Genomic DNA, 27790 nt, shown 5'->3' with positions numbered 1-27790 from the left:
AATACCAAATATTGTTCTGTAACTTGCCTGGTTTTTTTTTGAGACGGAGTCTCACTCTGTCACCCAGGCTGGAGTACAGTGGTGCAATCTCAGCTCACTGCAAGCTCTGCCTCCCGGGTTCACGCCATTCTCCTGCCTCAGCCTCCTGAGTAGCTGGGACTACAGGTGCCCGCCACCACGCCTAGCTAATTTCTTGTATTTTTAGTAAGAGACGAGGTTTCACCGTGTTAGGCAGGATGGTATCGATCTCCTGACCTTGTGATCTGCCCGCCTCAGCCTCCCAAAGTGCTGGGATTACAGGCATGAGCCACCACACCCGGCCCTTTTTTTTTTTTTTTTTTTTTTTTAACCTCCGGGAATGTTTCTGAGATATGCCCATGTTGAATATGTAAGGTCTTGTGTATCCCTTTTGTCTGTTGCATGATGATATTATTGCATGCTGATTATTTACTCATTCCCCTTCTCATGGACATGTAGGTTATTTCCAGTTTTTTGCTAGCGCAGACAATGCTGCTCTGAGCATCCTGAACCTATCTCCTGGTACAGATGTGGGAGAGATTTTCCAGGGTAAACACCCAGTGAAGAAATAGTTGGGCCTCCAGATTTCTGCATCTTCAGCATTGCTAGAATCTGTCAAATTCTAATTTTGGCAAAGTGATGGCACCAATTTACATCACTGCAGAGGCACTTTAGAGTTTTTGTTCCCCAATCCTTGTAAACATTTTGTATTGGCTGATGTCTGAGTTTGGGTTTAAAATTCTTAGCTTTGAGCAAGCTTCAGACATTTTTAGGCATTGAGGAGGAGGCGAGAGGTTTTACCTTTTCCCCCTCCCTCCCGCTGTATCTCCAATTTCCTACAGTTTCACCTGCCTGCCCCCTCTGAGCTGACCTGGCCTGGGGCTGCACCTAGACCTGATTTTCATAAAACCTCCCTCCCGGTTCTCGTGCCCACCCCACAGCTCAGCATCTTGGGTTCTCTCAGCTCCACTACCTGGGGGCTGCCCTAGGAGGGAGCAGGAGTTCCTGGCAACAGGTGACAAGGTAGGCTTGACAGGCAGGCTCTTTTGCTTTGTGTCTCTGGTACATGGAGCAGTGGCAGCATGGGAGAGATTCCCCAATTACTATTCAATGAATGAATGAAGAGCGAAAAGGCAACTAGGTTGTCATTTATTGAGCAAGTACTTCGTGTCATGTCAGTGACCAGGTGTCTGAGAATTACCAGTGGAATAAAAACCACTGTATGGCCCTTGGTCAGATGAGGAAACAGGGTCTCAGAGAGGTAAGGTCATTTGCCTGCCGTCACAGGGTCAATGAGTAGGAGATCTGGGACTTGACTCTAGTCCTGCCTGACTCCAGGGGCCTCTGGCTCCAGTGCCTGACTTGGGGCTGTTTCCACTGCCTCTCTTAGGGCTGCCCTGTGGCTTCCTCCCCGTTTCTGCCAGGCTCCAGCCCACTTCCCAGGGACTACTCTGGCTGCTGAGTCCAGCTCTCCAACACCAAGAGCTAGTCCCCCCTGAAACCCAAGGCTCATACAGATGGTCAGGTGGACCCTCCACAGGCTTAGAGACAATGTCTGTCCACCTTCATAAGCCCACCTGCTCCAGCTGCCCGTCCCTCCACCACATCAGGCTAGGGGATGAGGTTGGGGCCTGGCTGAGTGGCTGCATCTGGGATTGAGCCGACCCTGGGGACATGACAGTGAGGAGGAGAGGAAGGAGAGAAGGTGGAAGTTGGAGAAAAGTGGGGCTGCAGAGCAGGAGAAACCATAGGACCAGGAGGAAGAGCAGGAAAAGGGCAAAGAAGAAGAGGGAAGCAGAGGAAGGGCAGCAGGAGGAAGATGGGAGTGCTCAAGAAGTTTATAGGAGCCATTGGTTTGGATTGAGCGCCTGCCCTAGGCCCCACAGACCAAACCAAAATGGAGTTACTCGTGCTGATGTGCCACACCAGCAAGCCCAAACCAAGGTGTTTGCCCTGCCTTCCAGTTTCAGCCGATAGGAGAACGAAGTTCCCCAGGATTTAACCTTTACAACGAAAGTAACTTTGAAGGGACCATTCTGCTTTTTTGTTCTCTGTGTCGTCTTCTGCCCGTTGCCGTCTGTAAAGAAATCTCTTCTGTTCAACTCATCTGGACACACATTCTATTTTACAGAATGAGGTGTTGCCCAATTCTAGATTGGCAAATAGAAGTCAATTAAAAGCTGGGCACGGTGGCTTACGCCTGTAATCCCAGCACTTTGGGAGGCCAAGTTGGGTGGATCACCTGAGGTCAGGAGTTCAAGACCAGCCTGACCAATATGGTGAAACCCCCCTTTTTACTAAAAATACAAAAATAAAAATAGCCGGGGGTGGTGGCATGTACCTGTAGTCCCAGCTACTCGGGAGGCTGAGACAGGAGAATTGCTTGAACCCGGGAGGTGGAGGTTCCAGTGAGCTGAGATCGTGCCACTGCACTCCAGCCTGGGTGACTGAGCGAGATTCCATCTCAAAAAAAAAAAAACAAAAGTCAATTAAGGCCTTTAAACTAAATTTGTTGTAATTTTGTGACAGGAATGAATGAGTGAGTTGGTGAATGAACATGTGGAAGGGGTTTCCATCCAGGCCATCTGGCAAACTCGTACTCCTCCTACAAAACCCAAGCCTCCTCCTCCAGGGAGCCTTCCCTGCTCCCACCCCGACCCCCACAGCCCCCTCTGAGCACTTCTCACACTGCGCTCCTTTACCCAGGGCCTTGCTGTGTGCCTGGCTCTGCCCTAAACTTCACAAGCGTCATCTCCTGGACTCTTCACTGCAATCCTCTGAGCGGCACTATTATTGCTCCCATTTTAGAGGAAACTGAAGCACGGAGCGGTTGCTCTGTCACCTACCTGAGTGGAGGGCTTTGCTCCACGGCTTCCAGTGACATCGTGAGTGAGAGAGCGCTTCGGAATCTTGGAATAACCTTCCTAAAGCAAAGAATGGTTGGTGGATTTGATTTTTTTTTTCTCCCCTTCCCAACAAGTTTTGGAAAGCAAGGCTGCAGAAAGACACGGGACTCTAGAGGCCTGCCCAGGCACTGTCAGCGGCCCAGGGGCAAGACTGTCTGAGCTCCGGGCTCTCTGAGCCTCAGTTTCCCTACTGAGGGAGGCGAGGCGCGGAGGCCCCGCCCAGCTTGGGCTGCCCGCCTGTGACTGACGGCGCTTGCCTCCAATCAGGGCCTGCGCAGCTCGGGACGCCCGGCCGGGAGCCCCGAGGATGACGTTTTGCTGACACCTGGTGGCTGCAGGGGGAAGTGTCGCCTTGAGGACGGGAAGAAAGGGTCAGCAAGGACGGACAGGGCACTCTCTAGGAAGGTCCCCAGGAAGGCTGGAAATCCGAGGTCAAGGCTTTGGCAGGGTCGGGTCCCTCTGGGGGCTGCGAGTGAGAATCTGCTCCGTGTTTCTCTCGTAGCTTCTGGTGGGTGACCGGCAATCTCCGGCACGCTTTGCCTTGCAGAAACATCACCCCATCATCTTCACATGGCATTCTCCCTGTGTGCGTGGCTGTCTGCAAGTTTCCCATTTTCATAGACACCAGTCACATTCCATTAGGGGCCCACCCTACTCCAGTGTGATCTACTCTTAACTAATTACATTTGGCCGGGCATGGTAGCTCACACCTGCAGTCACAGCACTTTGGGAGGCGGAGACGGGAGGATTGCTTGAGGCCAAGAGTTTGAGACCAGCCTGGGCAACACAGTGAGACACCCCCACCCCCCAATCTCTACATAAGATAAAAAATAAAAAAGTTAGCAGGTGTGGTCACACACGCCTGCGGTCTCAGCTTCTCCAGAGGCTGAGGCAACAGGATCACTTCAAAGCCCAGGAGTTGGAGGCTGCAGTGAGCTATGACTGTGCCACCACACTCCAGCCTGGACAACAGAGTGAGACCCTATCGCTTAAGAAAACTGCACTTGCGATGACCCAGTTTCCAAATAAGGTCACATTCTCTAAGGTACTGAGGATTAGGATTTCAGCATATGAATTTGGGGGGTTCTCATTCAACCCATAATAATCACCATTGCTCTACTCTCAAACTATCACAATCCCCCCAGAGTGAGAGCTTCTAGGGGCAGGGAATCTGTCTTACTTTGTATCCCTACTCTGCCCAGTTCCAGGAGTGAAACAGGCACTCAATAGGTATTGGTCGAAGAATCAATGAAGAAATGGATGAGAGTAACATTTATTTAGCACTTACTAGTTTCTACCTTTATGATAATCATTTTAAGCACTTTAACAAGGTTTTCAATGTGCCCCCACATCTCTGCATTCCAGCCACCACCGTGCCTTTGTGGAGCTTCTCAGAGCTACCAGGCTCCTCCCACCACAGGGCCTTTGCACGTGCCGCTCTCATCTGGGACACTCTTCTTTGGCTTCTTTACCCCTGCAACTTCTACTCCTCCTTGAGATCTCAGCTCGAGTCTTTTCCTCAAGGAAGTAGCTTAGACTTGTGCAGATTCTGTTTTTTTAACTTTTATTTTAGGTTCGGGGATACACGTGCAGGTTTGTTATAAACTGGTGCCATGGGGGTTTGCTGTAGATTATTTCATCACCCAGGTAGTAAGCCAAGTATCCAAATAGGCACTCAGTGGGTATTGGTTGAAGAATGAATGAAGAAATAGATGATAGTAACGTTTATTGAGCACTTACTGGTTTCTTTTTAAAACTTATTTATTTATGTATTTATTCATTTATTTTTGAGATGGAGTCTCACTCTGTCACCCAGGCTGGAGTTCTGTGGTGCGATCTCAACTCACTGCAACCTCTGCCTCCTGGGTTCAAGCAATTCTTCTGCCTCAGCCTCCCGAGTGGCTGGGATTACAGGTGCCTGCCACCACACCTGGCCAATTTTTTGTATTTTTAGTAGAGATGAGGTTTCACCGTGTTAGCCAGGATGGCCTCGATCTCCTGACCTCATGATCTGCCCACCTCCGCCTCTCAAAGTGCTGGGTTTACAGTCATGAGCCACCTTGCCCGGCCTTTTTTTTTTTTTTTTTTAATATTTTAAGTTCTGGGATACATGTGTGGAGCGTGCAGGTTTGTTACATAGGTATACATGTGCCATGGTGGTTTGCTGCACTCATCAACTCGTCATCTAGGTTTTAAGCCCTGCATGCATTTGGTATTTGTCCTAATGCTCTCTCTCGCCTTGTCCCCCACCCCCTGACAGGCCTCGGTGTGTGATGTTCCCCTCCCTGTGTCCATGTGTTCTCACTGTTCAACTCCCACTTATGAGTGAGAACATGTGGTGTTTGGTTTTCTGTTTCTGTGTTAGTTTGCTGAGAATGATGGTTTCCAGCTTCATCCATGTCCCTGCAAAGGACATGTACTCATTCTTTTTTATGGCTGCGTAGTATTCCATGGTGTATATGGAGCACTTACTGGTTTCTACCTTTATGATAATCATTTTAACCACTTTAGCTCATTCAACAAGTTTTTCCACTTTTCCAAATATGGGGGGATGCTTCTAAATGGAGTCCTAAAAGGGCAAGAATATCTAAAACGTTCCTGAAGAAGAATCATGTTATAGGGCATTGGTCCCCAAATGTTTTGGCACCAGGGATCGATTTTGTGGAAGACAATTTTTCATGGGCTGTGGGCAGGGGACATTAGATTCTCATTGGAGCATGCAACCTAGATCCTTTCCATGTGCAGTTCACAATAGGGTTTGCACCCCTATGAGAATCTAATGCCGCCGCTGGTCTGACGGGAGGCGGAGCTCAGGCTGTAATGCCCACTTCCTGCTGTGTAGCCCCCATTCCAGGCCACGGGAGGCCCGGGGGTGGAGGGCCTATAAAATCACCCCACCTGTGGGGAAGGGGATAGATCAGCAAGGTGATATTGCACCACAGTGCAGGAAATGGACCCCTTCATGAATGATTTTAGGACACTGAACGTCCAAAGTGGAAAAAAAAGAAAAAGAAACTAAATCTCTACCATACACTACATACAAGAATCAGCTCCAGAAGGATTAAGAACGCAAATGTGAAGAGCAAAAGTTTTAAAAGTTTAGGGAAAAAATATATATTGGAGAATTTCTTTGTAACCAGGGATTAGAAAGAATTTTTTCAAGGTTGGCCAGGTGCAGTGGCTCACGCCTGTAATCCCAGCACTTTGGGAGGCCAAAGCAGGCAGATCACAAGTTCAGGGGTTCAAGACCAGCCTGGCCAACGTGGTGAAACCGCGTCTCTACTAAAAATACAAAAATTAGCCAGGCATGGTGGTGCATGCCTGTAATCCCAGCTAGTCAGGAGGCTGAAGCAGGAAAACTGCTTGAACCAGGGAGGCAGAGGTTGCAGTGAGCCAAGATTATACCACTGCACTCCAGCCTGGGCAACAGAGCAAGACTCTGTCTTGGGGGAAAAAAAAAGAAAGAATTTCTTCAAGGAGATTTGAAAGGCATAAACCCTAAAGGAAAATATTCCTGTTTGACCACATTAAAATTTAAAATGTCATCAAGAGATACCAAAAACAAAGTGGCAAGAGGCCGCACCCAGGAAGCGGATATTTGCACTACAAATTAACCAACAAAAGCTGAGTCTAAAGACAGAAGGCCTGCAGCATCTTGTTTCAGCCCCGTCGCAATCGTGTTAGGAAGGCACTATTTCTCTCCAATCTTCCTGAGAAGAAATATCAAAGCTCTGAAGGCAAAAGGACTTGCCTGAGCCTCTATCCTTGGCCAGTGCCCCAGAACAGCAGTGTAAACCCAGCCTTCATTCCCAGATCATTGCATCACCTTGAGCCTGGCTACAGCCAAGATCCTCACAGCTCAATAGTCTCTTCCTCATTGAAGTAGCTTAGAGGTTGCGTAGATTCTTCAATTACTAACAGTTGTCCCCAGCCATATGATGAATGAATGAACACACTCACAAACATGGCATTCTGACCTCTCCGGGCTGGAGTGGGGGTTTCAGGGTTCTTGGCTTCTCCTGCAGATCCAAAAAGACTCCCAGACTCAAGGGGATAACATGATAAGGTAAGATCGATGGGCAGTGGGTATGTTTTTAAGGGCTGGGGCACCCATCACATGCCCCTGAGAGTGACTGTGCTCAGCAACCAGCATGTAACAGGGAGCTCAGGAGCTCAACCAAGCCAGCTGCTCAGAGGCAAGGAAATTGCAAGTCAGGTGAAGAAACAAAGGCTCAGAGAGGTTGGGCACTGTGTCCAAGGTCACACAACTAAGCAGCTGCAGAACCGTAAGAATCAATAAGGGTTCTGTTGCCCTACTCCTAGCCCAGATACTTGCTGATTCTCATTTCTCTCTCACTGTCACTCTCTCTCTCTCTCTCTCACACACACACACACCACCTGCCAGGGGAGATCAAAGACCCACAGCAGACAAGTTGCAAGTCACACTTTATTCACTCTCTGGGAGGTATGGAGGGTTCCTGGGCAGCAGACCTGGGTCCTGGGAAGGAGGCATGGTGGGGAGAGCACTAGTTGGAGGGGTGGAAGGCGCCACGTTGGTGCCACTGCATGTCACGGATACGGCGCACGGACTGCACCTGGGGGTGAGGGGCCCCAAAGTCGCTGCTGTCCTTGTAGTCTCCCTTCTCCAGCAGGTACTGCAGCCCACGGTAGCCGGGGTACTGGTAGCCAACCCACCTGCAGGGCCAGAGGTGAGGGGAGGGTGAACCAGTGGGACAGGAAGAGAAGTAGAGATAGACAGGCAAGAGGAGAGAGATAGAGCATCCATGAGCCACTAGGAAGGGTGAAGCCTCCCAACCATTGCCACTTCCCAAGGGTAAGCAGGACACCCTTTCCACCCCACCCTTCTAGCACTGAGCCTCTGCTTTCTTCCTTCTCTTGACAGGGAGCTCACTGCCTCCTGAAGCAAATTTTGACTGAAGGCCTGGTACTGGGGTCAGAGCAAGGGGGTGATATCTTAAGCTCACGGAAGCTTAGAATAAGCCAGGCCTTTGAACCATCTCCCTCCAGTCTTATCCCACCTCCAAGCCCAGCTGCAAGGTCAAAGAAGAGTTGGGGGAGGTTCCAGGGGCCTTCTGATGAAAGAGGTTCCACGGGCTACTTAATGAAAGTGCTGGTCTTCTCTCCAGAAAATGTCACACAGGCCTGGCCTGCAAGGACCTGCCTGGCCGGTCTCTGCGGACACCTCCAGCTCTACTTCGCATTCTTATGCTCCCACATCTCTGCATTCCAGCCACCATGGCCTTTGTAGAGTTTCTCAGACCTATCAGGCTCCCCCCATACACACACACACCACAGGGCCTTTGCACATGCTGCTCTCGTTGTCTGGGATGCTCTTCCTTGGCCTCTTTACCCCTGCAATTCCTACTGTTCCTTGAGATCTCAGCTCAAGAATCTTTTCTCCAAGGAAGTAGCTTAGATTCATGTGGATTCTTAAAGTATTAACAGTTGCCCCTTCTAGACTGCTGGCTACACAGGGCAGAAGCCAGATCTCTTTAATCTCCTTCACCCTGGGCACCTAACACAATGCCTGGCATATGGCAGCACTGACAGACTGAATGAATGAATGAATGAATGAATGAATGAGGGAATGAAGCGGAATAGAAGCACAGAACTTTGCACACTATTTTAGGAGTTTGACAAACCCCAAGAAGCCAGTATGTTTGGCTAAACTGGTTCTGTTGGGGGGAAACAGCCTTAATTCATAGCACTTGCTGATTTCTATGCTGTAAATGCACCCTGTGGCTGGTTTCAAGCTACCAATGATTAGCCAACCAGTTCACACAAATTCTGAAAATTTAAGAGTCGGTTCCAGGCTGGGCGAGGTGGTTCACGCCTGTAATCCCAGCATTTTGGGAGGCCGAGGCAGGCAGATCATGAGGTCAGGAGTTTGAGACTAGCCTGGCCAACATAGTGAAACCCCGTCTCTACTAAAAGTGCAAAAAATTAGCTGAGCTTGGTGGTGGGCACCTGTAATCCCAGCTACTTGGGAGGCTGAGGCAGAAGAATCGCTTGAACCGGGGAGGCAGATGTTGCAGTGAGCCGAGATCATTGCACTCCAGCCCAGGTGACAGTGCGAGACCCCAACTCAATTAAAAAAAGGTCAGTTCTTACAAGCTGGTATAAGCTGTTTCCAGCACACCGCTGCCCAAAGCTCATCTGTGGACCCCCATGGAATCCAAATTTTTTACCATGAGAAATCCCTCACTGCTGATGGCCAGGGTCGATGTGCCCAGGAACTTCAATTCAGTGGAAAATGACACCTCCTGTTCCCAAACTTAGGGACACACGCAGTCAAAGGCAGCATGGGCTGGTCCTCCTGCTTCTCACAGCTTTCGGACTACTCAACTCCTTCCTTCCCTCCTGCCTCAACCTAATCCTCCCTCTGCCTCAACTTGCCCCTCTGACATACATGTCTTGCTCACTGGGGCTGAGGTTAAGGCCAAGGTTTCTCCACTCCAAAGGCATACCATTTCCCCAAAGGCAGCTCTAGAAAGAAATTCAGGGGCTGTAAGCCACCTATGGGCAGAGAATTCCCATTTACTTTCCAGTGGGAAGCCAGAGGTCAGCAGAGCACACTGATGTGTGCAAGATCACCAGTGTGTACAGGGCAGAGCAGGACTTAGGACCCCAGAGTCTCAGTTCCTGGGGCAGGGTGAGCCAGGGCTGGCAATGCACTTACGTGCCACTCTGCACCCGCACAGATGACACCTTCTCCTGGTAACCATGGGCGTGGAAGCTGGGTACATCGTCATCTATGATTTCCATCTTCTTCCCGGTGAAGTTGGGGTTTTCATAGAGGATGATCTTGTGCTCTTGGCTGTCCTATTGGCAGAGGATGGGGGGAAGTGAGTATGGGTGAGGGGGCCCAGGGTTGGCCTTCCCACCCCATGCTCATGCCCCAGAGTTGGGATCAGCATGTCCCACACATCACTCTTCCCAATGCACCCACTACGTGTCTATGAAAACTGCTGTTGGATCACAGCCATTTGCTAAGTTTCTACTGGGCCATTTTCATGTAACAGACACTCTGCAACACTTTGGGGAATGTTTGATTCTGAAATGTCATTTTTTCCTCCTCAAGTTTCTCTTTTGTAAATGGTGGCTACGATCTACCTACCTACCCACATGTGAGCACCCACACATGCACGCACACACGCACACCCACACTTGCACACACACATATGCACATACACGTGCACACCCACACATGCACACACACACATGCACAGGCTAATGTGCCTCTAATAGGCACCTGAGATATTTTGATTTTTCTTCATTTCTACGTCTCTTCCCATCCTCCTGTTCCTATGACATTTTCCTTAGTTATCTCATCTAATCCTTTAAACATAAAACCCTTGTCCCTTAGACATAAAATCCTTTTATGCCATTTAGCCGGTGAGGAAAGTGAGGCACAGAGAGGTCAAATGACGTGCTCAAGGCCACACAGCTGGGAGCAGCACAGCCAACTTGGGAACCTGGGTCTGTGGGGTGCAAAGTCCAGTGTTCTCCAACTTTCCAGTAGGTCCTGGGAGGAGCTAGACTGGGCTTGGAGGGTTTGAGAGCGTCACTGAGCAGTGATGGGCCCTGTCACCTTCCCAAGAATTGACACACTCACACACTAGTAAGAATCAGGATCTCAGAAGCACTGAAAACTCACACTGGCACGAGTCTTGAAGAAGAGCTAAACCACCTTCTCCTCCAGCCCCAAACTCATAATTTCTTGTGGTATTTCTGATGGCTATTGGTTATTGAGCAATGACGGGAGTTGCCCAACCCTGGGGGGGCGGGTTGTGGGCACCAACCACATAAAATAGAATGTGAATAGTGCCCTCTGGAGCATTTCGTAGTCTTGTGAGTGGAGCCCCCTGGAGTTGCACAGTGTGACAGCCCTCAAGCTAATAATAAGCACATTGGAATCTCAGGACAGTAGATACCAATATGCCCATTTTACAGATGAAGAAACTGAGGCTCAGGGAAGTAAAATGACTTTTGCAAGGTCACCCAGTGAGGAGGTTCCTCACCAATCAGAAGGGGCACAATGCTAGAGGGGTGGGCTCCTTCCTGGTCCCCAGACCTCTGGCTCCAAGGTGGCAGAGAGAGAAAGTAGGATGATGGGCAGAGAGAGGAAGTAGGATGATGGCAGGGGGCTCACCACTTTGATGGGCCTCAGGGAGCTGAGGGAGTCCGTCCTCCGGCTGCTGGTCCATGAGTCCCAGCGGGGGTACTCACCCTTCTCAAACACAAACTGCTCGCCCTTGCAGTTGGCCTGTTCATAGCCCACCCAGCTGCCATTGAGACAGAGAGAAAGGGGGCAGGTCAGTTCCACTCCAAGCTTCTATGGCAGAATCCTGGGTACTGACGTTGACCCCTAGGGTTCACTCTTGCCGAGCCCGGCAAGATGTAATAGCCCCACACAAACCTTAGCACAGCAAATCCAAGTGCAAAATCCCCTCAGTTATCTACAACTCAGTGCTATGCTGCCTTTACCCACCTGGAACACAGTTAAGAAATAAGAAGGCAGCTTAAATAACGGCCCAGCAACAAATACCAATATATAGACGCCATGCACTAAAGCCAATAGTATGCTGGTAAGTTAATAGCCAACTCTCAAAAAACAAAACAAAAATTAACACTCTTGATTCACAGCGTTTGCCAATTTCCATGGTGTAAATGCTCCTACTGTGGCAGATTTCAAGCTATCAATATGACACGGCTGCAAGTGGAGCTGGGAAGAGAGATGCACAGTCAGCCTTCACCGCTGAGAACTGACTCTAGAACATCGCTGTGCCCAAAGCCCCTCTCTTTGGATCTGTTTCTTCTCTTGTTCCTGTTGTTAGACTCTGCCCAAACTCTGTTTTTATAGATCCACATTAGAAGAAAAATAGTACATTAAAGAGGAAGGGATGGCTTTCAGGTCGGGCATGGCTAATAGAGGAAAGCAGAAAATAAGAGAAAAAAGGCACAAATCTCAAAATGATTAGCATTCTGGGACCAGCCAGTGCAGAGGCGAACATTTCAGCAATGTGTAATAATGGCTGTTCAGAGGAATGATCTAAGTCATTAACGAAAGAGGAGGTCGTGTTTATTGTCCTCTTTTGGAAGAGTAGTCTTGATCCAGCAATTCTACTTCAGGCAATGGGTCCTTAGAAAACAGTTGTCAAGGGGCTGGGTGCTGTGGCTCACACCTGTAATCCCAGCACTTTGGGAGGCCGAGGCGGGCGTATCACCTGAGGTCAGTAGCTCGAGATCATCCTGGCCAACATGGTGAAACTCCGTCTCTACTAAAAACACAAGAAGTTAGCCAGGCACAGTGGTGCATGCTTGTAATCCCAGCTACTCAGTAGTCTGAGGCAGGAGAATTGCTTGAACCCGGGAGGCGGAGGTTGCAGTGACTTGAGATTGTGCCATTGAACTCCAGCCTGGGTGACAAGTGCTACAACTCTGTCTCAACAAAACAAAACAAACAAACAAACAAACAAAAACAGTTGTCAAGGGATCACAGATATCTGAATAAGGATGTTCATTGTGGCATTGTTTATAATATCCAGTAACTGAAAAACTTAAACATCCTACAATCAGGACCTGGATATGGCATATTCAATCATGGACTGTTACAAAGCCATAGTAAGTAATGACATAGGATGTGGGTTCTCAAATGTAATTGGTGTAACTATCACCAGGTAAGCTTGTTAAATGCAGATTCCAGGCTCCAGAGCTAAGTTTGATTTAGTGGGGCTGAAGTGGGGCTCAAGAACCTCCATTTTAAAGCATCTCCCTTCTGTGAATCTGATGCTAATTTTCCTCAAACTGCTTTGAAAAACACCAACATAAAATGCTATTTAATGACATGGAGAGAGTTTGTGCTACCTTGTAAAGTTTCCAAAGTGAGTAATAAAACATTATGTTTAGTATGATCCAAGTTTGATTTGTATATATATACACACACACAGAGAGAGAGAGAGACAGAGAGAAATCCAAATTCATACCAAAATCTTAATAATGGTTACTTCTGAGTAGTGAATACAAGTCATATGGTTTTTTGCCTTAAACCGTATCTTCTTAGTTTTAAAATAAATGATAATTAATAAAAATACTAAATGTTATATTTTTAAAAAAAGAAAGCAGAAGAGTGTAAAATCTCTTTGGGAAATTTTTTTTCATCAAAATATTTGAAAAGGCAGCTGAAAATCAGATGTGGTGCTTAAACAGTCAAATCTCAGCTATCCAGAAAGGGATTATCTTGGATGCAACAGATTCCCTGAGCATGTCAGATGACCAAGGTTTGGCAGGGCCACTGCTTCAGCTGTGTTCTGCACATCTTCAGGTTCTGACCCATGAAGGGCCATGGAACTCTGTAAAATTCCCTGAGAACCTTGAGGTGTGGTATGGGTCACCTTAGGATCTCCAGCCATATCTGACTTACTGGCCACCAATGGACATTCCTACATCCTGAGGCTTTTACAGAGAAGGAGTGACCAGAGAAGCTGTGGTTTTGTGTCCCAGACTCTCTGCAGGCTCACATAGGACTATGCTCAGCTACATCACATAAGGTGAGCCAACCATTCAGCTCCCCTTCTCTCTTGGATAGAGACCTGGCCCCCAAGTGTGCCAAAAAATCTGTAAAGACCCAGTATTGTCAGGATTCGGGAAGGGAGGAGTGGATGCAGAGCTGGAACATCCAGCCTTAAACCTCCCAGGAGTGAGGACACTCCTGGAGCCAGAGATTGGCAGTTGTAAAAGCTTCATGAGTCACTGTGTCCATCTTCCTGCTTTGAGGAAGTGGCTGACCTCTGTATCAGGCTTTCCACACAACCCTCTCCCTTCATCCCCAGAGTATATGGTTAACCTCATCCTACAGAGGAGAAAACTGAGGCTTAGAGGGGGAAGGTCCTGGTCCAACACCACACAACCCAGAAGTGGTGGAACCTGGATTTGAATCCAACTCTATCTGACTGCAAAGCATGAATTATCTCCATAGGCTGCCAGACCCCAAAACTTGGTCCCCAGATTTGCAGACAGGAGCAAGGGTAGATTCCCCCACTCCACAACCTGATCACCTCACCCAAAGTCCCTGACCAGGAGAGGCCACCCAGGTACTTACGGTCCAGCCTGCACTAGGACAGAGCCTGCCTTCTCCACGCCAGTTTCCTTCAGGTTGGGGCAGGGCCCATTGAGCTCATGCGAGTGGCCTTGAAAGTTTTCCTGCTCAAAGATGATGATCTGCAACAGGAAATAAGACTCAGACTCTCATCATGATGAAGAGGAGTGAGAGCTGGGTGGTAGACGTGGGGAGGGAGCTCAGAGAACCCAAAGGATGCTGAAGGGTTCACCACCAGAGTGACAAATCAAACATAAAATCAAACAGCCCTGGCTCTGGCTATAAGCAGCCGTGGGACCTTGAGCCTGCATTTCTCCTCTCTGAGCGTCAGTCTCCCCATCTGTAAAATGGGAAATAAAGGCAGAACCTAGGCCAGGTGTGGTGGGCTCACCTCTGTAATCCCAGCATTTTGGGAGGCTGAGGTGGGAGGATTGCTTGAGCCCAAGAGTTCCAGACCAGCCTGGGCAAGATGGCAAGACCCCACTTCTAATTTTTTCAAAAAGAAAAAGAAACAAAGACAGAAACTGCCTTGTGATATTGTTTGTTAGAAGGATTCAGGGGAGCATAATGGTTAGCACACAGTATTTGCTCTGCTTGTGGGAGAACTAATTATGACATAATTAAGACATAATTATGTTAATTAAGAGATATGGTACAGATTCCAGTAAGTGGCAGAGCTGAAATTGGAGCCCAGGCTTGTCTGATGCAGCTGAAATGGAAGCAGCACATTGCAAACCCTAACACTCAACCCTAATATTCTCATCAGCCCAAGGGAGGGGGCTCATGGGATCCCCATCAGGGAAACTGAAGCTCTGCAAAGTGAAGGGACCCACCCAACATCCCACATCCAAGCATTAACCATGAGGCTAACTGCCACCTTTCATGGTTCCAGTGAGTTTTTGTTTGTTTGTTTGTTTGAGACAGAGTCTTGCTCTGTTGCCCAGGCTGGAGTGCAGTGGCGTGATCTCGGCTCACTGCAAGCTCCGCCTCCCGAGTTCACGCCATTCTCCTGCCTCAGCCTCCTGAGTAGCTGGGAATACAGGCGCCCGCCACCACACCCGGCTAATTTTTTTGTATTTTTTTAGTAGAGACGGGGTTTCACCATGTTAGCCAGGATGGTCTTGATCTCCTGACCTCGTGATCCGCCTGCCTTGGCCTCCCAAAGTGCTGGGATTACAGGTGTGAGCCACTGCGCCCGGCCTCCAGTGAGAATTTTGGAGGCAGAGTTTTTCCAGCACATTTCCCCAGCAAACTGCCCCTGGATGAAAAGATGGGCTCAGGTCAGCACACTCTCAGTCGGGGCAGCTACAGAATCGACACGGTTAGCACAGGCTGGATAAACATAGCCCTCTCTCCCAGGCCTGGGATTAGCCACACAAAGAAAGGGAAAGGCACAGGGCTTAGAGGCGAATTCCACGGGCTCAATCTAGCCTTTACATTCAGTGACCCAGCCTTTTACGGTCACTGACTCGGCCAGAGATAGGGTCAGGAGACAAGGGCTCCAGTGTGTCCTCTGTTACATCCAGTTGTACAAACCTAAAAAGCAATTCAATACTCTGGGCCTCAGCTCCCTCATCTGTAAAATGGGGACTCAAGAATGTGGAAGTTCGGGGCTAGAGTTTATTATTACCCTGGCCTGGGAGACCAGGGCTTGTGGGTGGTTAGCACATAGTATTTGCGCTGCTTGTGGGAGACATAATTATGTTAATTAAAAGACATGCTACAGATCCCACGTGAATAAGTGGAAGAGCTGAAATTGAAGCCCAGACTTGTCTGATGCAGCTGAAATTGAAGCAGCACTTTGCAGACTCTAATCTGTGCACATAACACTGGGATCTTGATCAAATGCCCTTTCTGAGGTAGCAGGCCTGGGGTGCCCACCTGAATAGGGGTAGGCAGGTGAGGAAGGGCAGTTTCTCCATGCATTTGAAAGCCCAGAAGCTCAGAGGACCCAGGAGCTCAATAGCATTGTTATTAATCAGTAGAGTAGAGGGCAAAATTTTACAAATTATCCAGTCCTTTAAGCCTGCACTGTCCCACACAGCAGCCATTAGTAACATATGGCTACTGAGCACATGTAATTAGTCCATATTATTACTTATACTGTGCTATAAGTGTAACATACACATATTTTGAAAATTCAGAATGGAAAAAATAATGTAAAATATCTGCCTAATAATTCTTATATTGATTATGCATTAACATGCTCATCTTTTGGATATATTGGGTTCCATAAAATGTAATATGAAAATTAATTTCACCTATTTCTTTTTACTTTCTATGATGTGGCTACTAGAAAATTTTGCATTACCTATGTGGCTGACATTATAGGTCTAGTGGACAGAGCTTCTTGCTTTTTTCCAAATTCACCCAGCTCATTCTCATCTCAGTCTTTGCGCCTGCTGTTCCTTTTGTCTGGATGCTCTCATCAACCCTCACCCCCATTTTTCATTTTTCTGTGGAGATGGGATCTCACTATGTTGCCCAGGCTGGCCTCAAACTTTTGGGTTCAAACAGTCCTCCCGCCTCGGCCTCGCAAAGGCTCCCCCAATTTTTATATAGCCGCTTCCTCACTTGACCCCGGTGTCTGCTCAAAGTCACCTCCTCAGAGAGGCCCTCCTGGACCACCTGAGCTAACACAACCATTGCGACTCTCAGGAGCCCCTTCCCCTAGTTTACAATTGTTTGTAGCACTTCTCACTACTGGAAATAATATATTCATTTATTTATTGTCTGTCCTTCTTCTGGAAAGTAAGCCTCAAAAGGGACAGATTGGGGTGAGCAGGTGAGGGACTGCATCTGCTCAGGCTTCCCTGGCCCAGGAGGCACCGAGTCAGACAAAGGGGCCATTCCTGAAGGAACCTGTGCCCGGGGCTACCAAAGCAGGGAGGCACAGGAGGGCAGTCAGGTGGGCACTCTTCGATAGAGGTTTGAGGGCAGACTGGGTGTGACAAGCCTCTGACGTTGGGATAAGATCCTGCCGCCCTTGGACGGGCAGGTGGATGAGAAATCAAAGAAGGCATTATTTGCTGGCGTTAGGTGGATGCGCACCCCGGGCCGGGTGTTAGGCTGAACCTGGTTTCTTTGGCTCTCACAACTTCCCTATACAATAAATCTGACTCCTCCTTTTACAGAGATGGAACTGAGGCTCAGAGGGATCAAATAATTGGCCCGGGTCACACAGCAGGTGCAAAGCCAGGACTCACACCCACCTTCCGTCTACTAATCCCATCTCTGACAGAATGAGGGTCTACTCCAGTTTCAGGGAGCCCTGTGGACAATAGGGTGTGGCAAAACAGGTAAGGGAGAGAGAAACTGAAGCCTCCAAAGCCAGAGGCTGATACTGGGAATCCCAGCATGCCAGCTATGGGCTGGGAAGGGACTTTCAGAATCAGCCCCAACTGTATGGGTAGAGGAGACTGAGTCCCAGAGAGGGGCAGGGGCGGAGAGGGGGTACCCATGAAGAAAGATGCCAAGCCGATTTTACAGAAGGGCAACTAAGTCTGGGAGAGGAGCATTGCACGCCCCTTCCTCTGAGAGGTACCCACCTTGGGGTTGAGGGACTGTGGCTTGCCCGCCTGGGTCTGGTGGTCTGAGGCCATGGTGGACTGTCCTGTGCAGGAATGACCTGGAAGACATGGGAAGCAGCAGTGAGGACCCGGAGGGGCCACTGGCTTTTTCACTCTGTGGGGCCTTGACACTACTCGCCTCTGGCCCCAAACATTCTCTTTTCCCCCTGGTTTCAGGCCGTCCCAGAGCTGTGGGGTCCATAAGCAGCTACTTCAACTTCTGTCCTTAGCTTCATTTATTTCTATCCAGGCCAGCTCCAGGAGGAGGGAAAAACGAGGTCTACTCAAAGAAAAAGAGCGATAATAAACTAGAGCTTAAATGAGGTCCCAAGTGGGTCCCTAACACTCAACCCCAGACAATGGATACCACACAGAATATAGAACAGTCAATCCCAGAACTTCTGCCTTTATGCAGAAATTTCTTAAATAAAATTGTGTGGAACAAACAAAACCTATGCATTGGCTGTATTTGGTGGTGTGGTGGTGCCCAGTTTAGGAACTCACAAAGTTCCCTGTTCCCCTACTCCTTCTCCCACCCTCTCCCTGGGACTCCTCTCCCCATCCCAGTACTTAGATTTCTCTTCTCTGCCACTGGTTTTACTCCCCCATTAGTGAAATCGTCTGATACGGAACCCACATTACAAGAAAGGGAAGAAATGGGAGCAAAGGTAGAAATCCAGGCACTGTGGCAGGCAGCAGGGTAGACCTGCCTTAGCTAGTGAGAACATCAGAAAAGTCTGGAAAATTGTCAGCCTCTTCCCCCTTCCTGCAGGAGGGGTGGTCAAACCAGGCTGTGTTTCCCCAGGGGTAAGAGAGGAAGCCTGGCCTCCCTCTTCAGAGATAACGCCAGCTTCCAGAAGCCCCTTCCACATGAAAGGCCAATACTGGATGTTTCCCAGGAGGAAGAAATGCAGTTAAGCACCTTGGCAGCCAAACCTACTGCTCTCCCGCAAGAAACCAGCCCTCTGGGCTTGTCAGAGTGCCTGAGGTCCTGCCGTATCGCTTCCCAATCCTGAGTGTTCACAGACTGAAGGAGCTCAGTTGGTCCAGTTCAGGAGCAGTCTCTGCTGCCTGCCAGAATTGAGACTCTGGGCAGGTCTCATCCTCTCCCTATGCCTCAACTTCCTGTTCTATAAAATGGGGACAGTAATGATGTCTAATAATACCTGTGAACAGGTTGTGAGGATGCAATTATGTAATGTATAAAACCGGAAGCACTTGGCCGTGGTCCCAGAACACACTCAGCATGCAGCAAATGGCAGCAATTGTGGCATTATTAGAGTCATTTCTACCACGCGTTAGTGGCATTGAAATCACCTGCTGCTGGGACCTGTCACATACCTGAGGCTGCATCCTATCCCCTAGCACTCCCGGAGGCTAGGCACAGAGTGGGTGTCCCATAATTGCAGATGTGGAGGAAAACTGACTCACCCACCTAGAAACAATGCTGAACTGTCACTGGTTTGATTCTTGCAAAACCCTCAGTTACATTCTCCTCCTCAGCGACTGGCGAAACAAGGATGCTGATAGTCTGTTTAATATTAATAATAAAGAACACTGTCCCGATGCCCACTGTGTGCCAGGCACTGTGCTGGATGATCCACCTAACTTCTCTTGAATCCTTACAATAAAGAAGACTTTTTAACCCCCTTCCCAGTTACCAGAAAAGAAAACTGAGGCTAACAGCATTGAAGTCTCTGCCCAAAGTCACTTGTCAGAATCCGGCAGCTCCCATGCTTGCTGACGGGTGAGGATGAGAGAAAGAAGGGAAGACAAGCAAGAGAGGCAATCTTACCAGTGACACCAGCCCCTGTGAGTGCCGTGAAGCTCAGCCAGAGGGAGGTGGCATTTATACCTTCCCCAGAAGTGCCGGTGCCAAGATGAGTGACCGCTGTGTTCCTGCGAAAAGCAGGGTGAGAATGCTGGATTAAGCTCTCACCAAAGCTCTGGTCAGCAAATGCCCACAGACATTGTGTCTCTGCACAATAATGTCATTAGCTTTCAGATTCGGCCACGCCAGGGCAGTCAGGCGGCTGGGCAAGGAGATGCCCGCTTTGCATGCATCAGCCGTCCGGCTGCCAGGGCCGGGGGCACACTGGGTTCACTGGTACGGTCAGTCAGGCCCTGAGGCATGGCAGACAGAGGAACATCTCAGTGGGCCTGGGGAAGAACAAGTAAAGAAGGGTGGTTTGGCAGAGTCTGGGCTTCATTCATCTACCCATTTATTCATTCAACAAATATTTGTCGGGCGTCTACTTGGTGACAATCTCTGTTCTAGGGGAGTGTCAGGAAGAGGACCTACCCCAGCCCAGGCCATTCAGAAAAGCTCCTGGGAGGTAGCGCATCCCTCAGGGATGGAGAAGAGGAAGCCTGGGAACAGGGTGGGGGGACAGTTCCAAACAGAAAGGGTCCATATACAAGGAACCAGCGTGGTGTATTTCAAGAAGACCTGAAAACAGGTTAACAAAGCTAAAGCATGACATGTGACAAATAGGGACTGTGCCAGGTGGCCAAGTTGGGCAGGGCCTGATGTTCCAGGGCCAGGGAGGCCAATTATGGAGAGTGCATTTTATTCTCAAGGCCCCTGGCTGTTTCTCTTTCTTTTCTTTCTTTCTTCTTTCTCCCTTCCTTCCTTCCTTCCTTTCTTCTTTCATCTTTTCTTTCCTTCCTTCTTTTTCTTTCTTTTCTTTCTTTCCTTTCTCTTTCTTTCTTTCCTTCCTCTTTCTTTCTTTCCTTCTTTCTTTTCTTTCTTTCTTTCTTACCTTTCTTTCTTTCTTTCCTTCTTTCTTTCTTGATGGAATCTCACTCTGTCTCCCAGGCTGGAGTGCAGTGGTGTGATCTCGGCTCACTGCAACCTCTGCCTCCCAGGTTTAAGCGATTCTCCTGCCTCAGCCTCCCTAGTAGCTGGGACTACAGGTGTGCGCCACCAGGTCCAGCTAAATTTTTTTTTTTTTTGTATTTTATTAGAGACAGGGTTTCGACATGTTGCCCAGGGTGGTCTTGAACTCCTGAGCTCAGGCAATCCATCCGCCTTGGCCTCCTGAAGTGCTGGGATTCCAGGCATGAGCCACTGCACCCAGCCTGTTTCTTAACCACCGTCCTAGAGTGAGGCGCTCTTAGATCTCTACCACTGGCCCCATCGCTGCCACTTGGGTGCCCAGCTTTTACTCACATTTCTTTTTTTTTTTTTTTGAGACGGAGTCTTGCTCTGTCACCCAGGCTGGAGTGCAGTGGCATGATCTTGGCTCACTGCAAGCTCTGCCTCCCGGGTTCATGCCATTCTCCTGCCTCAGCCTCCCAAGTAGCTGGGACTACAGGCACCCACCACCACGCCTGGCTAATTTTTTGTATTTTTAGTAGAGATGGGGTTTCACTGTGTTAGCAAGGATGGTCTCGATCTCCTGACCTCATGATCTGCCCGCCTCAGCCTCCCAAAGTGCTGGGATTACCGGCGTGCGCCACCGCGCCCGGCCTTTACTCATGTTTCTTTAGTGCACGCACCTTCCTTGCAGCCCAGGCTGTCTTGATCCAATCTGAGGCTTGGAGACTGGGTCAAATATACCTGCTTTCCCCTGTCTCTCATTTTCTTAATGCACATACACATGCACACACATGCACACACACTACGCACACATGCCCCAGCCCCCTAGCTGGGCTGTTCCTTTTGCAGCACTCATCACCACCCAACATTCTGTTACTCATTTATTTTCTGTCTTTCCAATGAGAAGATAAGCACCACAAAAGCAAAGAAGTTGTCCCCCTGGTTTACCATGGTATTTCCAGAGCCCAGTGCCTGACGCATAATAGGTACTTGTTTTAAAATCCCAGGGCTGGCCAGGCACAGTGGCTAACGCCTGTAATCCCAGCACTTTGGGAGGCCAAGCTGGGCGGATCACCTGAGGTTGGGAGTTCGAGACCAGCCTGAGCAACATGGAGAAACCCCGTCTCTACTAAAAATACAAAATTAGCCGGGCTTGGTGGCGCATGCCTGTAATCCCAGCTACTTGGGAGGCTGAGGCAGGAGAATCGCTTGAACCCGCGAGGCAGAGGATGCAGTGAGCCGGGATCATGGCATTACACTCCAACCTGGGCAACAAGAGTGAAACTCTGTCTCAAAGAAAATAAATAAATAAAAAAAAAAATCAATCCCAGGGCTGCTATAATAAAGTGTCACAAACTGAGTGGCTTAAAAACAACAGAAATTGGGAATGTAAAATGGTGTTGCCACTATGGAAAACAGTGTGACTGTCTCAAAAAAAAAAAAAATCCAACATAGAATTACCATATGAGCCAGCCATTCCACTTCTGCGCACGCGCCCCAAAGAATTGAAAGCAGGGAATTGAAGAGATATTTACACACCCATGTTCATAGCAGCATTATTCACAATAGCCGAAAGATGGAAACCACCCAAATGTCCATCAACGGATGAATGGATAAACACTATGTGGTCTATCCATACAATGGAATATTATTCAGCCTTAAAAAGAAAGGAAATTCGGACTGCAACATGATGAGGTTTGAAAATGTTATGCAAAGTGAAATAAACCAGACACAAAAGGACAAATATTGTATGATTCCACTTACATAAGTTACCTAGGGTAGGCAAATTCATGGAGACTGGGATTAGAATAGAGGTTACCGGGGGCTGGGAGGAGCAGGGAATGGGGAGTTATTGTTTAATGGGTACAGAGTTTCTGTTTGGGATGATGAAAAAGCTGGGGATGGATAGTGGTGATGGTCCCATAACAATGCCACTGAACTGTACTCTTAAAAATGGTTAAAATGGTTAATTTTATGTTATGCAGTATTTTACCACAAAAATGTCCAGAAAAAAAACCCCAGAAGTTTATTGTTGTGTAATTCTGGAGGCTGGAAGTCTGACATCAAGCTGTCAGCAGGGCCATGCCTACTCCAGGGGTTCTAGGTGAGGGTCCTTCCTTGTCTCTCCCAGCCCTTTGTGTTTGCCGGTAATTGTTGGTGTTCTTTGGATGGGAGTTGCATCACTTTAATCACGTGACTGTCTTCCCCCTGTATCTTCACATCATCTTCCCTTAGTGCATGGCTGATTCTATGTCTAAATTTCTGCTTTTATAAGGATACCAGTCATGTTGGCTTAGGTGACTTCATTAGGTAACTTCACCCTGATGACTGTGTTTTAAATTGATTCCTTCTGTAAAGACCCTATTTCCAAATAGAAGGTCACATTCTGAGGTACTGGGGGTTAGGACTTTGGAATATCTTTTATGGACATAGGTCAGCCCATAATAGACCTCAGTTAATATTTGTTGAATAAATGAATGGATTCAAGACCTGGCTGTGTCCTATAAATAAGAAAGAATTCCTAACATTTCGATTGTATGAGAGCTTGACATGAGTCAGGCACTGTCCATACTCATCTTTTTTTAATCCTCCCCACAAACTCAAGACATAAGTATTGTATTTATTGATCATTCCATTTTATAAAAGAGAAAATTGAGGCTCAGAGAGACTAAGCCACTTGCCCAAATTTGCACAGCCAGTGAGTAGTAGGACTAGGCTTTATGGATTAAGCCTGAAACTGGTTTCATGAATTCAATCCTCACAACCATCTTTGAAGTAGGTATTATTAATGTCCCCTAATACAGATTAGGAAGCCAAGGCTCATAGAGCTTAAGTAATTTGTTCGAGGTCACACAGCCGGGAAGTGGTAGGACCCGTGCTTGAACTTACATCAGTCTGACTTCAAGATAAACACTCTTAACTTTTAAACTATAAAGCTTCCTACTGAGCTCTGGGAATTTAGTGAAGTTTTTCTCCTCCAGGCCTCAATTTCCCCATCAGAAATGAGGTCCTTGGTGCCAAGACCAGCTCGGTCAGGGAGACCCTAATGTAGCGACGCTAGAGGAATTAAAGACACACACACAGAAATATAGAGGTATGGAATGGGAAATCAGGGGTCTCATAGCCTTCAGAGCTGAGAGCCTCGAACAGAGATTTACCCACGTATTTATTAACAGCAAGCCAGTGATAAGCATTGTTTCTATAGATTATAGATTAACTAAAAGTATTCCTTATGGGAAACAAACGGATGGGCTGAAATAAAGGGATGGGTCTGGCTAGTTATCTGCAGCAGGAGCATATCCTTAAGGCACAGATCGCTCATGTTATTGTTTGTGTTTTAAGAACGCCTTTAAGTGATTTTCCGCCCTGGGTGGGCCAGGTGTTCCTTGCCCTCATTTCAGTAAATCCACAACCTTCCAGCGTGGGCGTCATGGCCATCACAAACATGTCACAGTGCTGCAGAGATTTTGTTTATGGCCAGTTTTGGGGCCAGTTTATGGCCAGATTTTGGGGGGCCTGTTCCCAACACTTGGTCCCTGCACCATGTATTAGGTTTGTGCAAAAGTAATCATGGGTTTTGGCATTACTTTTGATGGCAAAAACCACAATTACTTTTGCACCAACCTATTATTGAGGAAGCAGTCAGGGTTTTCACTGGCTGATAGAAGTGGTAAAACATGCTAGGGAGATGTTTGATTATTATTCCTATTTTTACAGATAGGCAAAGTGAGGCTCAGAGAGGAGACTTTCTTGCCCAAAGGCTCACAGCCACAAAGTGGTAGAGCTGGGATTTGAACTCAGAGATCAGGATTTGTAGACTCCAAAATCCTCAGCCTAGCCTACTTCTCTTCTCTTACCTCAGTTTTCCACACTTGCGAAGAATTAAATATTTTGGCCCATGGACATTGCAGTATTTGTAATTATACCCTTTGTAAATGAGCCAGTCATGTGAAGCCCTCAGTAGCGGCTCTTACAAATATTATAGAAAGCACTCAGTAACTATAGCTTTTATGCTATTCATTATTATTACATCTGTGCGGATGGCAATGTTTTAAAAGACTTTATTTCTTTTCACTCCCGCACTCAAAATAGGTGCCAAGACAGAGACTGTCAGCAACCTGCCTGTTTCTTTCTAGTAATTGGTTATTCATTTCTACTTCCAGCAAACATGTCAACTATGAACTCAGTGGGGAGTGATACAGATAGAGTCTCCACCTTGGTGCAACTTACAGCCCATAGGTTCCTATGATCTCAAAATGCTTTGCCTTTTTACAAATTTGAGATAGGGTCTTGCTCTGCTGCCCAGGCTGGAGCACGGTGGTGCTATCACAGCTCAATGCAGGCTCCAACTGCTGGGCTCAAGTGATCCTCCTGTCTCAGCCTCCTGAGTAGCTCAGACTACAGGTATACACATCTGTGCACAGCTAATTAAAAAAAAATTTTTAGGGATAGGGTCTAACTATGTTGTCCAGGTAGGTCGTGAACTCCAAGCCTCAAGCAATTTTTCTGCCTTGGCCTTCCAAAGTACTAGAGTTTCAGTCATGGGCCACTGCACCTGGCTGATCTTTGCTTTTGATGTGACCTGGGTAGTTTGCTCATCTAGCCAAGAGCTAGGTCATGGAGAGCTGAGCCATGGCTCAGTCATCTTCGTGCCCCCAGTGCCTACATAGGATCTAGCACATAGTAGGTGCTCAGAAAATATGTATTGACAGACTGAATTAATTAATGATAAAGAGCAGGAGTGTCTTCGTTTGGGCTCTACCAGAAGCAGACTCTAAGACAACAAGTTCAGGTGCATATAATTTATTTGGAAAGTGATCCCAGAGAGCATCAGTAAGTAGGGAGTGGGGAAGCGAGCCAGAGAAAGGAAGGCAGGCAATTCAGGGTGTATTAGTGAGCGGGTTACCACTGGGTCTTCTTAAAATTAGGGGGTGTCATGTGACTCATTCTGGTCAGTGGATTCTGAACAAACATGACTGGTGTAATTTCCAGGTGAAATCATCTTATTACAGGAGCCACACTTTCCAGTGCTCTCTTCTCTTCTGCTGTCCTGAGATGGCAACATTGCAAAATGGCAGAGCCTACACCAGCCTGGGTCCCTGAGTGACTCTGTAGAGAAAAGTCCCCTGCTGACCAGCACTAGACATCTTTCATGAGTGAGAAATAAGTTTCGTTGTTTTCAGCCACCAAGAATTGGGGGCTGTTTGTTACCGCGGCACAGCCTGACAGATACATAGAGAGAAAGGACTCAAACCTTCCTCTCCACTTCATCTTCTTGCTCCCATGAGGAGAATAGGTCTTGGTGTTCCCCTTGGACAAACAATATTTAACTTTTAGATCCAAAAGAGTCAGAGCTGGAAGGAGTCTCTGAGATCATCAAAAGGTGTTCTCATAGCTATCAGAAACAACACTCCCTTCTTATGACAATTTTTTGTAACAGCCCTTTTACTCTCTTGAAAGAAAATTGATAATGTAACCCATCTACATGCATGCTTTCAAAATAAATTAATAATAAAATGTCCTAACTCTAACTGTATTATAAAAAAATAATAAGGATACAATGTATAACAATATGTATTTCGGTATGTAAAGGCTTTAAACAGATGATGTAAGAAAGCAGTTAGGCAATTACTCCTATTTATAATGCATACATTTAGACAGGAAGTTAATATTAAACTTAATATGCATTAGAAATTTTCATACACTTATGTAGCATTGCCATGGGTGACATTAACTTCCAAAATGGTGAAGAATGCTTGGTAAAGTTCTCACCTGAGTGCTGGGGAGCTGGGGAATTGATACCCCAGCTCCTGTTAGTCATTGGATGAAGGTTGCTCCTAGTAGGTATTCATTCCCCCAAGATTATAGCTGCCTCCCACCTCTCCAGGCACAGAAGAGAGTTTCCAGGCACATAGACATGTGGATGCTGGCTGGTGGAAGTGGCCCTCACACAGCAACATTGTAAGGTCTACAGAGTAGGAAAAGCACAGCCAGCATCTTTTACAATCCAGACAGCGGAAAGGCAAGGGAAAGAGGAAGCTGGCAACAGGAAATGGCCAGAAGGTCCTCCCAAGAGAGCCAAGACTTGGGGATGCATTTGCTGAGGCCCCCTAATGGTGGATTCCTGGGGGCGGTGACCACAGAGCCAGCTGTCCAGCTCCCAAGAGCTCTCAGGCTCCAGTTTCTCTCTCCATGATGCCTGTTCACTGTCTGGGTCCTGGCCCCCTGCCCCTGCCATGAACCCTCTTTGTAGGGCTTTCACTTGGATTCTCTGAGTGTGGCCATGTAGCCTAGTTTTCTAATTTCCCTGTTTCTACAGATGTCTTTAGACTAAACCCCCATTATTGTGTATCTGCAAAGTCTCTCTGCTCCATACAACTACGGAGCATGTCTTCAGCATCTTGTGTCTGGAACAGAGCTCTGGAAGCCTGTCTGTTGCCCTCCTTCTTGTCATCAAAAAATGATCAAGAGAAGAGGATGATGAACACTCACATTGCACGTCCTTGGTTTTACTCATTGTTCTAAGCCCTTTCTGTAAAGTAAACTCCGGTTACTACCGGCAACAACCTTATGAGATAGGTAGCATTATTATCTCCATGTTACAGATGAGGCAACAGAAGCACAGAGGCTAAGTGACTTGCCCAAAGGCACACAGTGAGTGGTGGAGCTAGGAGAGGAAACCAGGTGGTGTAAATCAAGGGCCTAACTCAGCCACTCTGGCTCTTATCACTTGACTCTACTGCCTGCAATCACTGAGCAATACTGCCTCTCAATTAAGCTGGTAAAATGATCTCTTGGCGCTAAACCTGCTTCTCTTGTAACTGAGGGATATTCTTGCTTCACTGTCACTCTCAGGTTCTGCCCCGTAGAAGACAAAATTTGAGGTTCGGGCGCAGTGGCTCATGCCTGTAATCCTAGCAATTTGGGAGGCTGAGGTGGGTGGATCATGAGATCAGGAGTTTGAGACCAACCTGGCCAACATAGTGAAACCCCGTCTCTACTAAAAAAATTAGCAGGGTGTGGTGGAGCATGCCTGTAGTCCCAGCTACTCAGGAGGCTGAGGCAGGAGAATCGCTTGAACCATGGAGGCAGAGGTTGCAGTGAGCCGAGATTGCGCCACTGTGTTCCAGCCTGGGTGACAGAGCAAGACTCCATCTCAACCAAAAAAAAAAAAAAAAAAAAAATTGAGTCTAGGTTGGGGCTAAGAGCAGCCTTTTGGAGTTAAGCCTGGGGTCAAATCCCAGTTCTGCCCCTCGCTGGCTGTGTGACCTCAGCAGTTGGCTTCCCAGCTCGGAGCCTCTTGGAGCTGAGGACTGGACAGGACAATGTATGGGAGTACTTGCAAAGAACAAGAGCT

General features: G+C 47.8%; 1 protein-coding gene and 1 long non-coding RNA gene across 4 annotated transcripts in view; one reads left to right on the top strand and one right to left on the bottom strand.

Annotated features, from left to right (window-relative positions):
- Positions 1 to 27790, top strand: part of LOC129052593 (uncharacterized) — a 90509-nt gene that overhangs the window by 24303 nt on the left and 38416 nt on the right. The gene's annotated exons all lie outside the window — the stretch shown is intronic.
- LOC100453561 (beta-crystallin B2) lies at positions 7354 to 26333 on the bottom strand. The gene is made up of 6 exons (XM_054543241.2): positions 26206 to 26333; positions 17592 to 17671; positions 14047 to 14165; positions 11098 to 11230; positions 9625 to 9767; positions 7354 to 7619 (listed from the first exon to the last, which is right to left on the bottom strand). Exons 1-6 carry the CDS (start codon positions 26252 to 26254, stop codon positions 7451 to 7453), a joined length of 693 nt encoding a protein of 230 aa, XP_054399216.1. The 5' UTR covers positions 26255 to 26333; the 3' UTR covers positions 7354 to 7450.

Source organism: Pongo abelii, chromosome 23 (assembly GCF_028885655.2).
Source record: "Pongo abelii isolate AG06213 chromosome 23, NHGRI_mPonAbe1-v2.0_pri, whole genome shotgun sequence".
NCBI lineage: Eukaryota > Metazoa > Chordata > Mammalia > Primates > Hominidae > Pongo > Pongo abelii.
The sequence above is the reverse complement of the archived record's forward strand: the minus strand, read 5'-3'. Positions and strand labels throughout refer to the sequence as shown.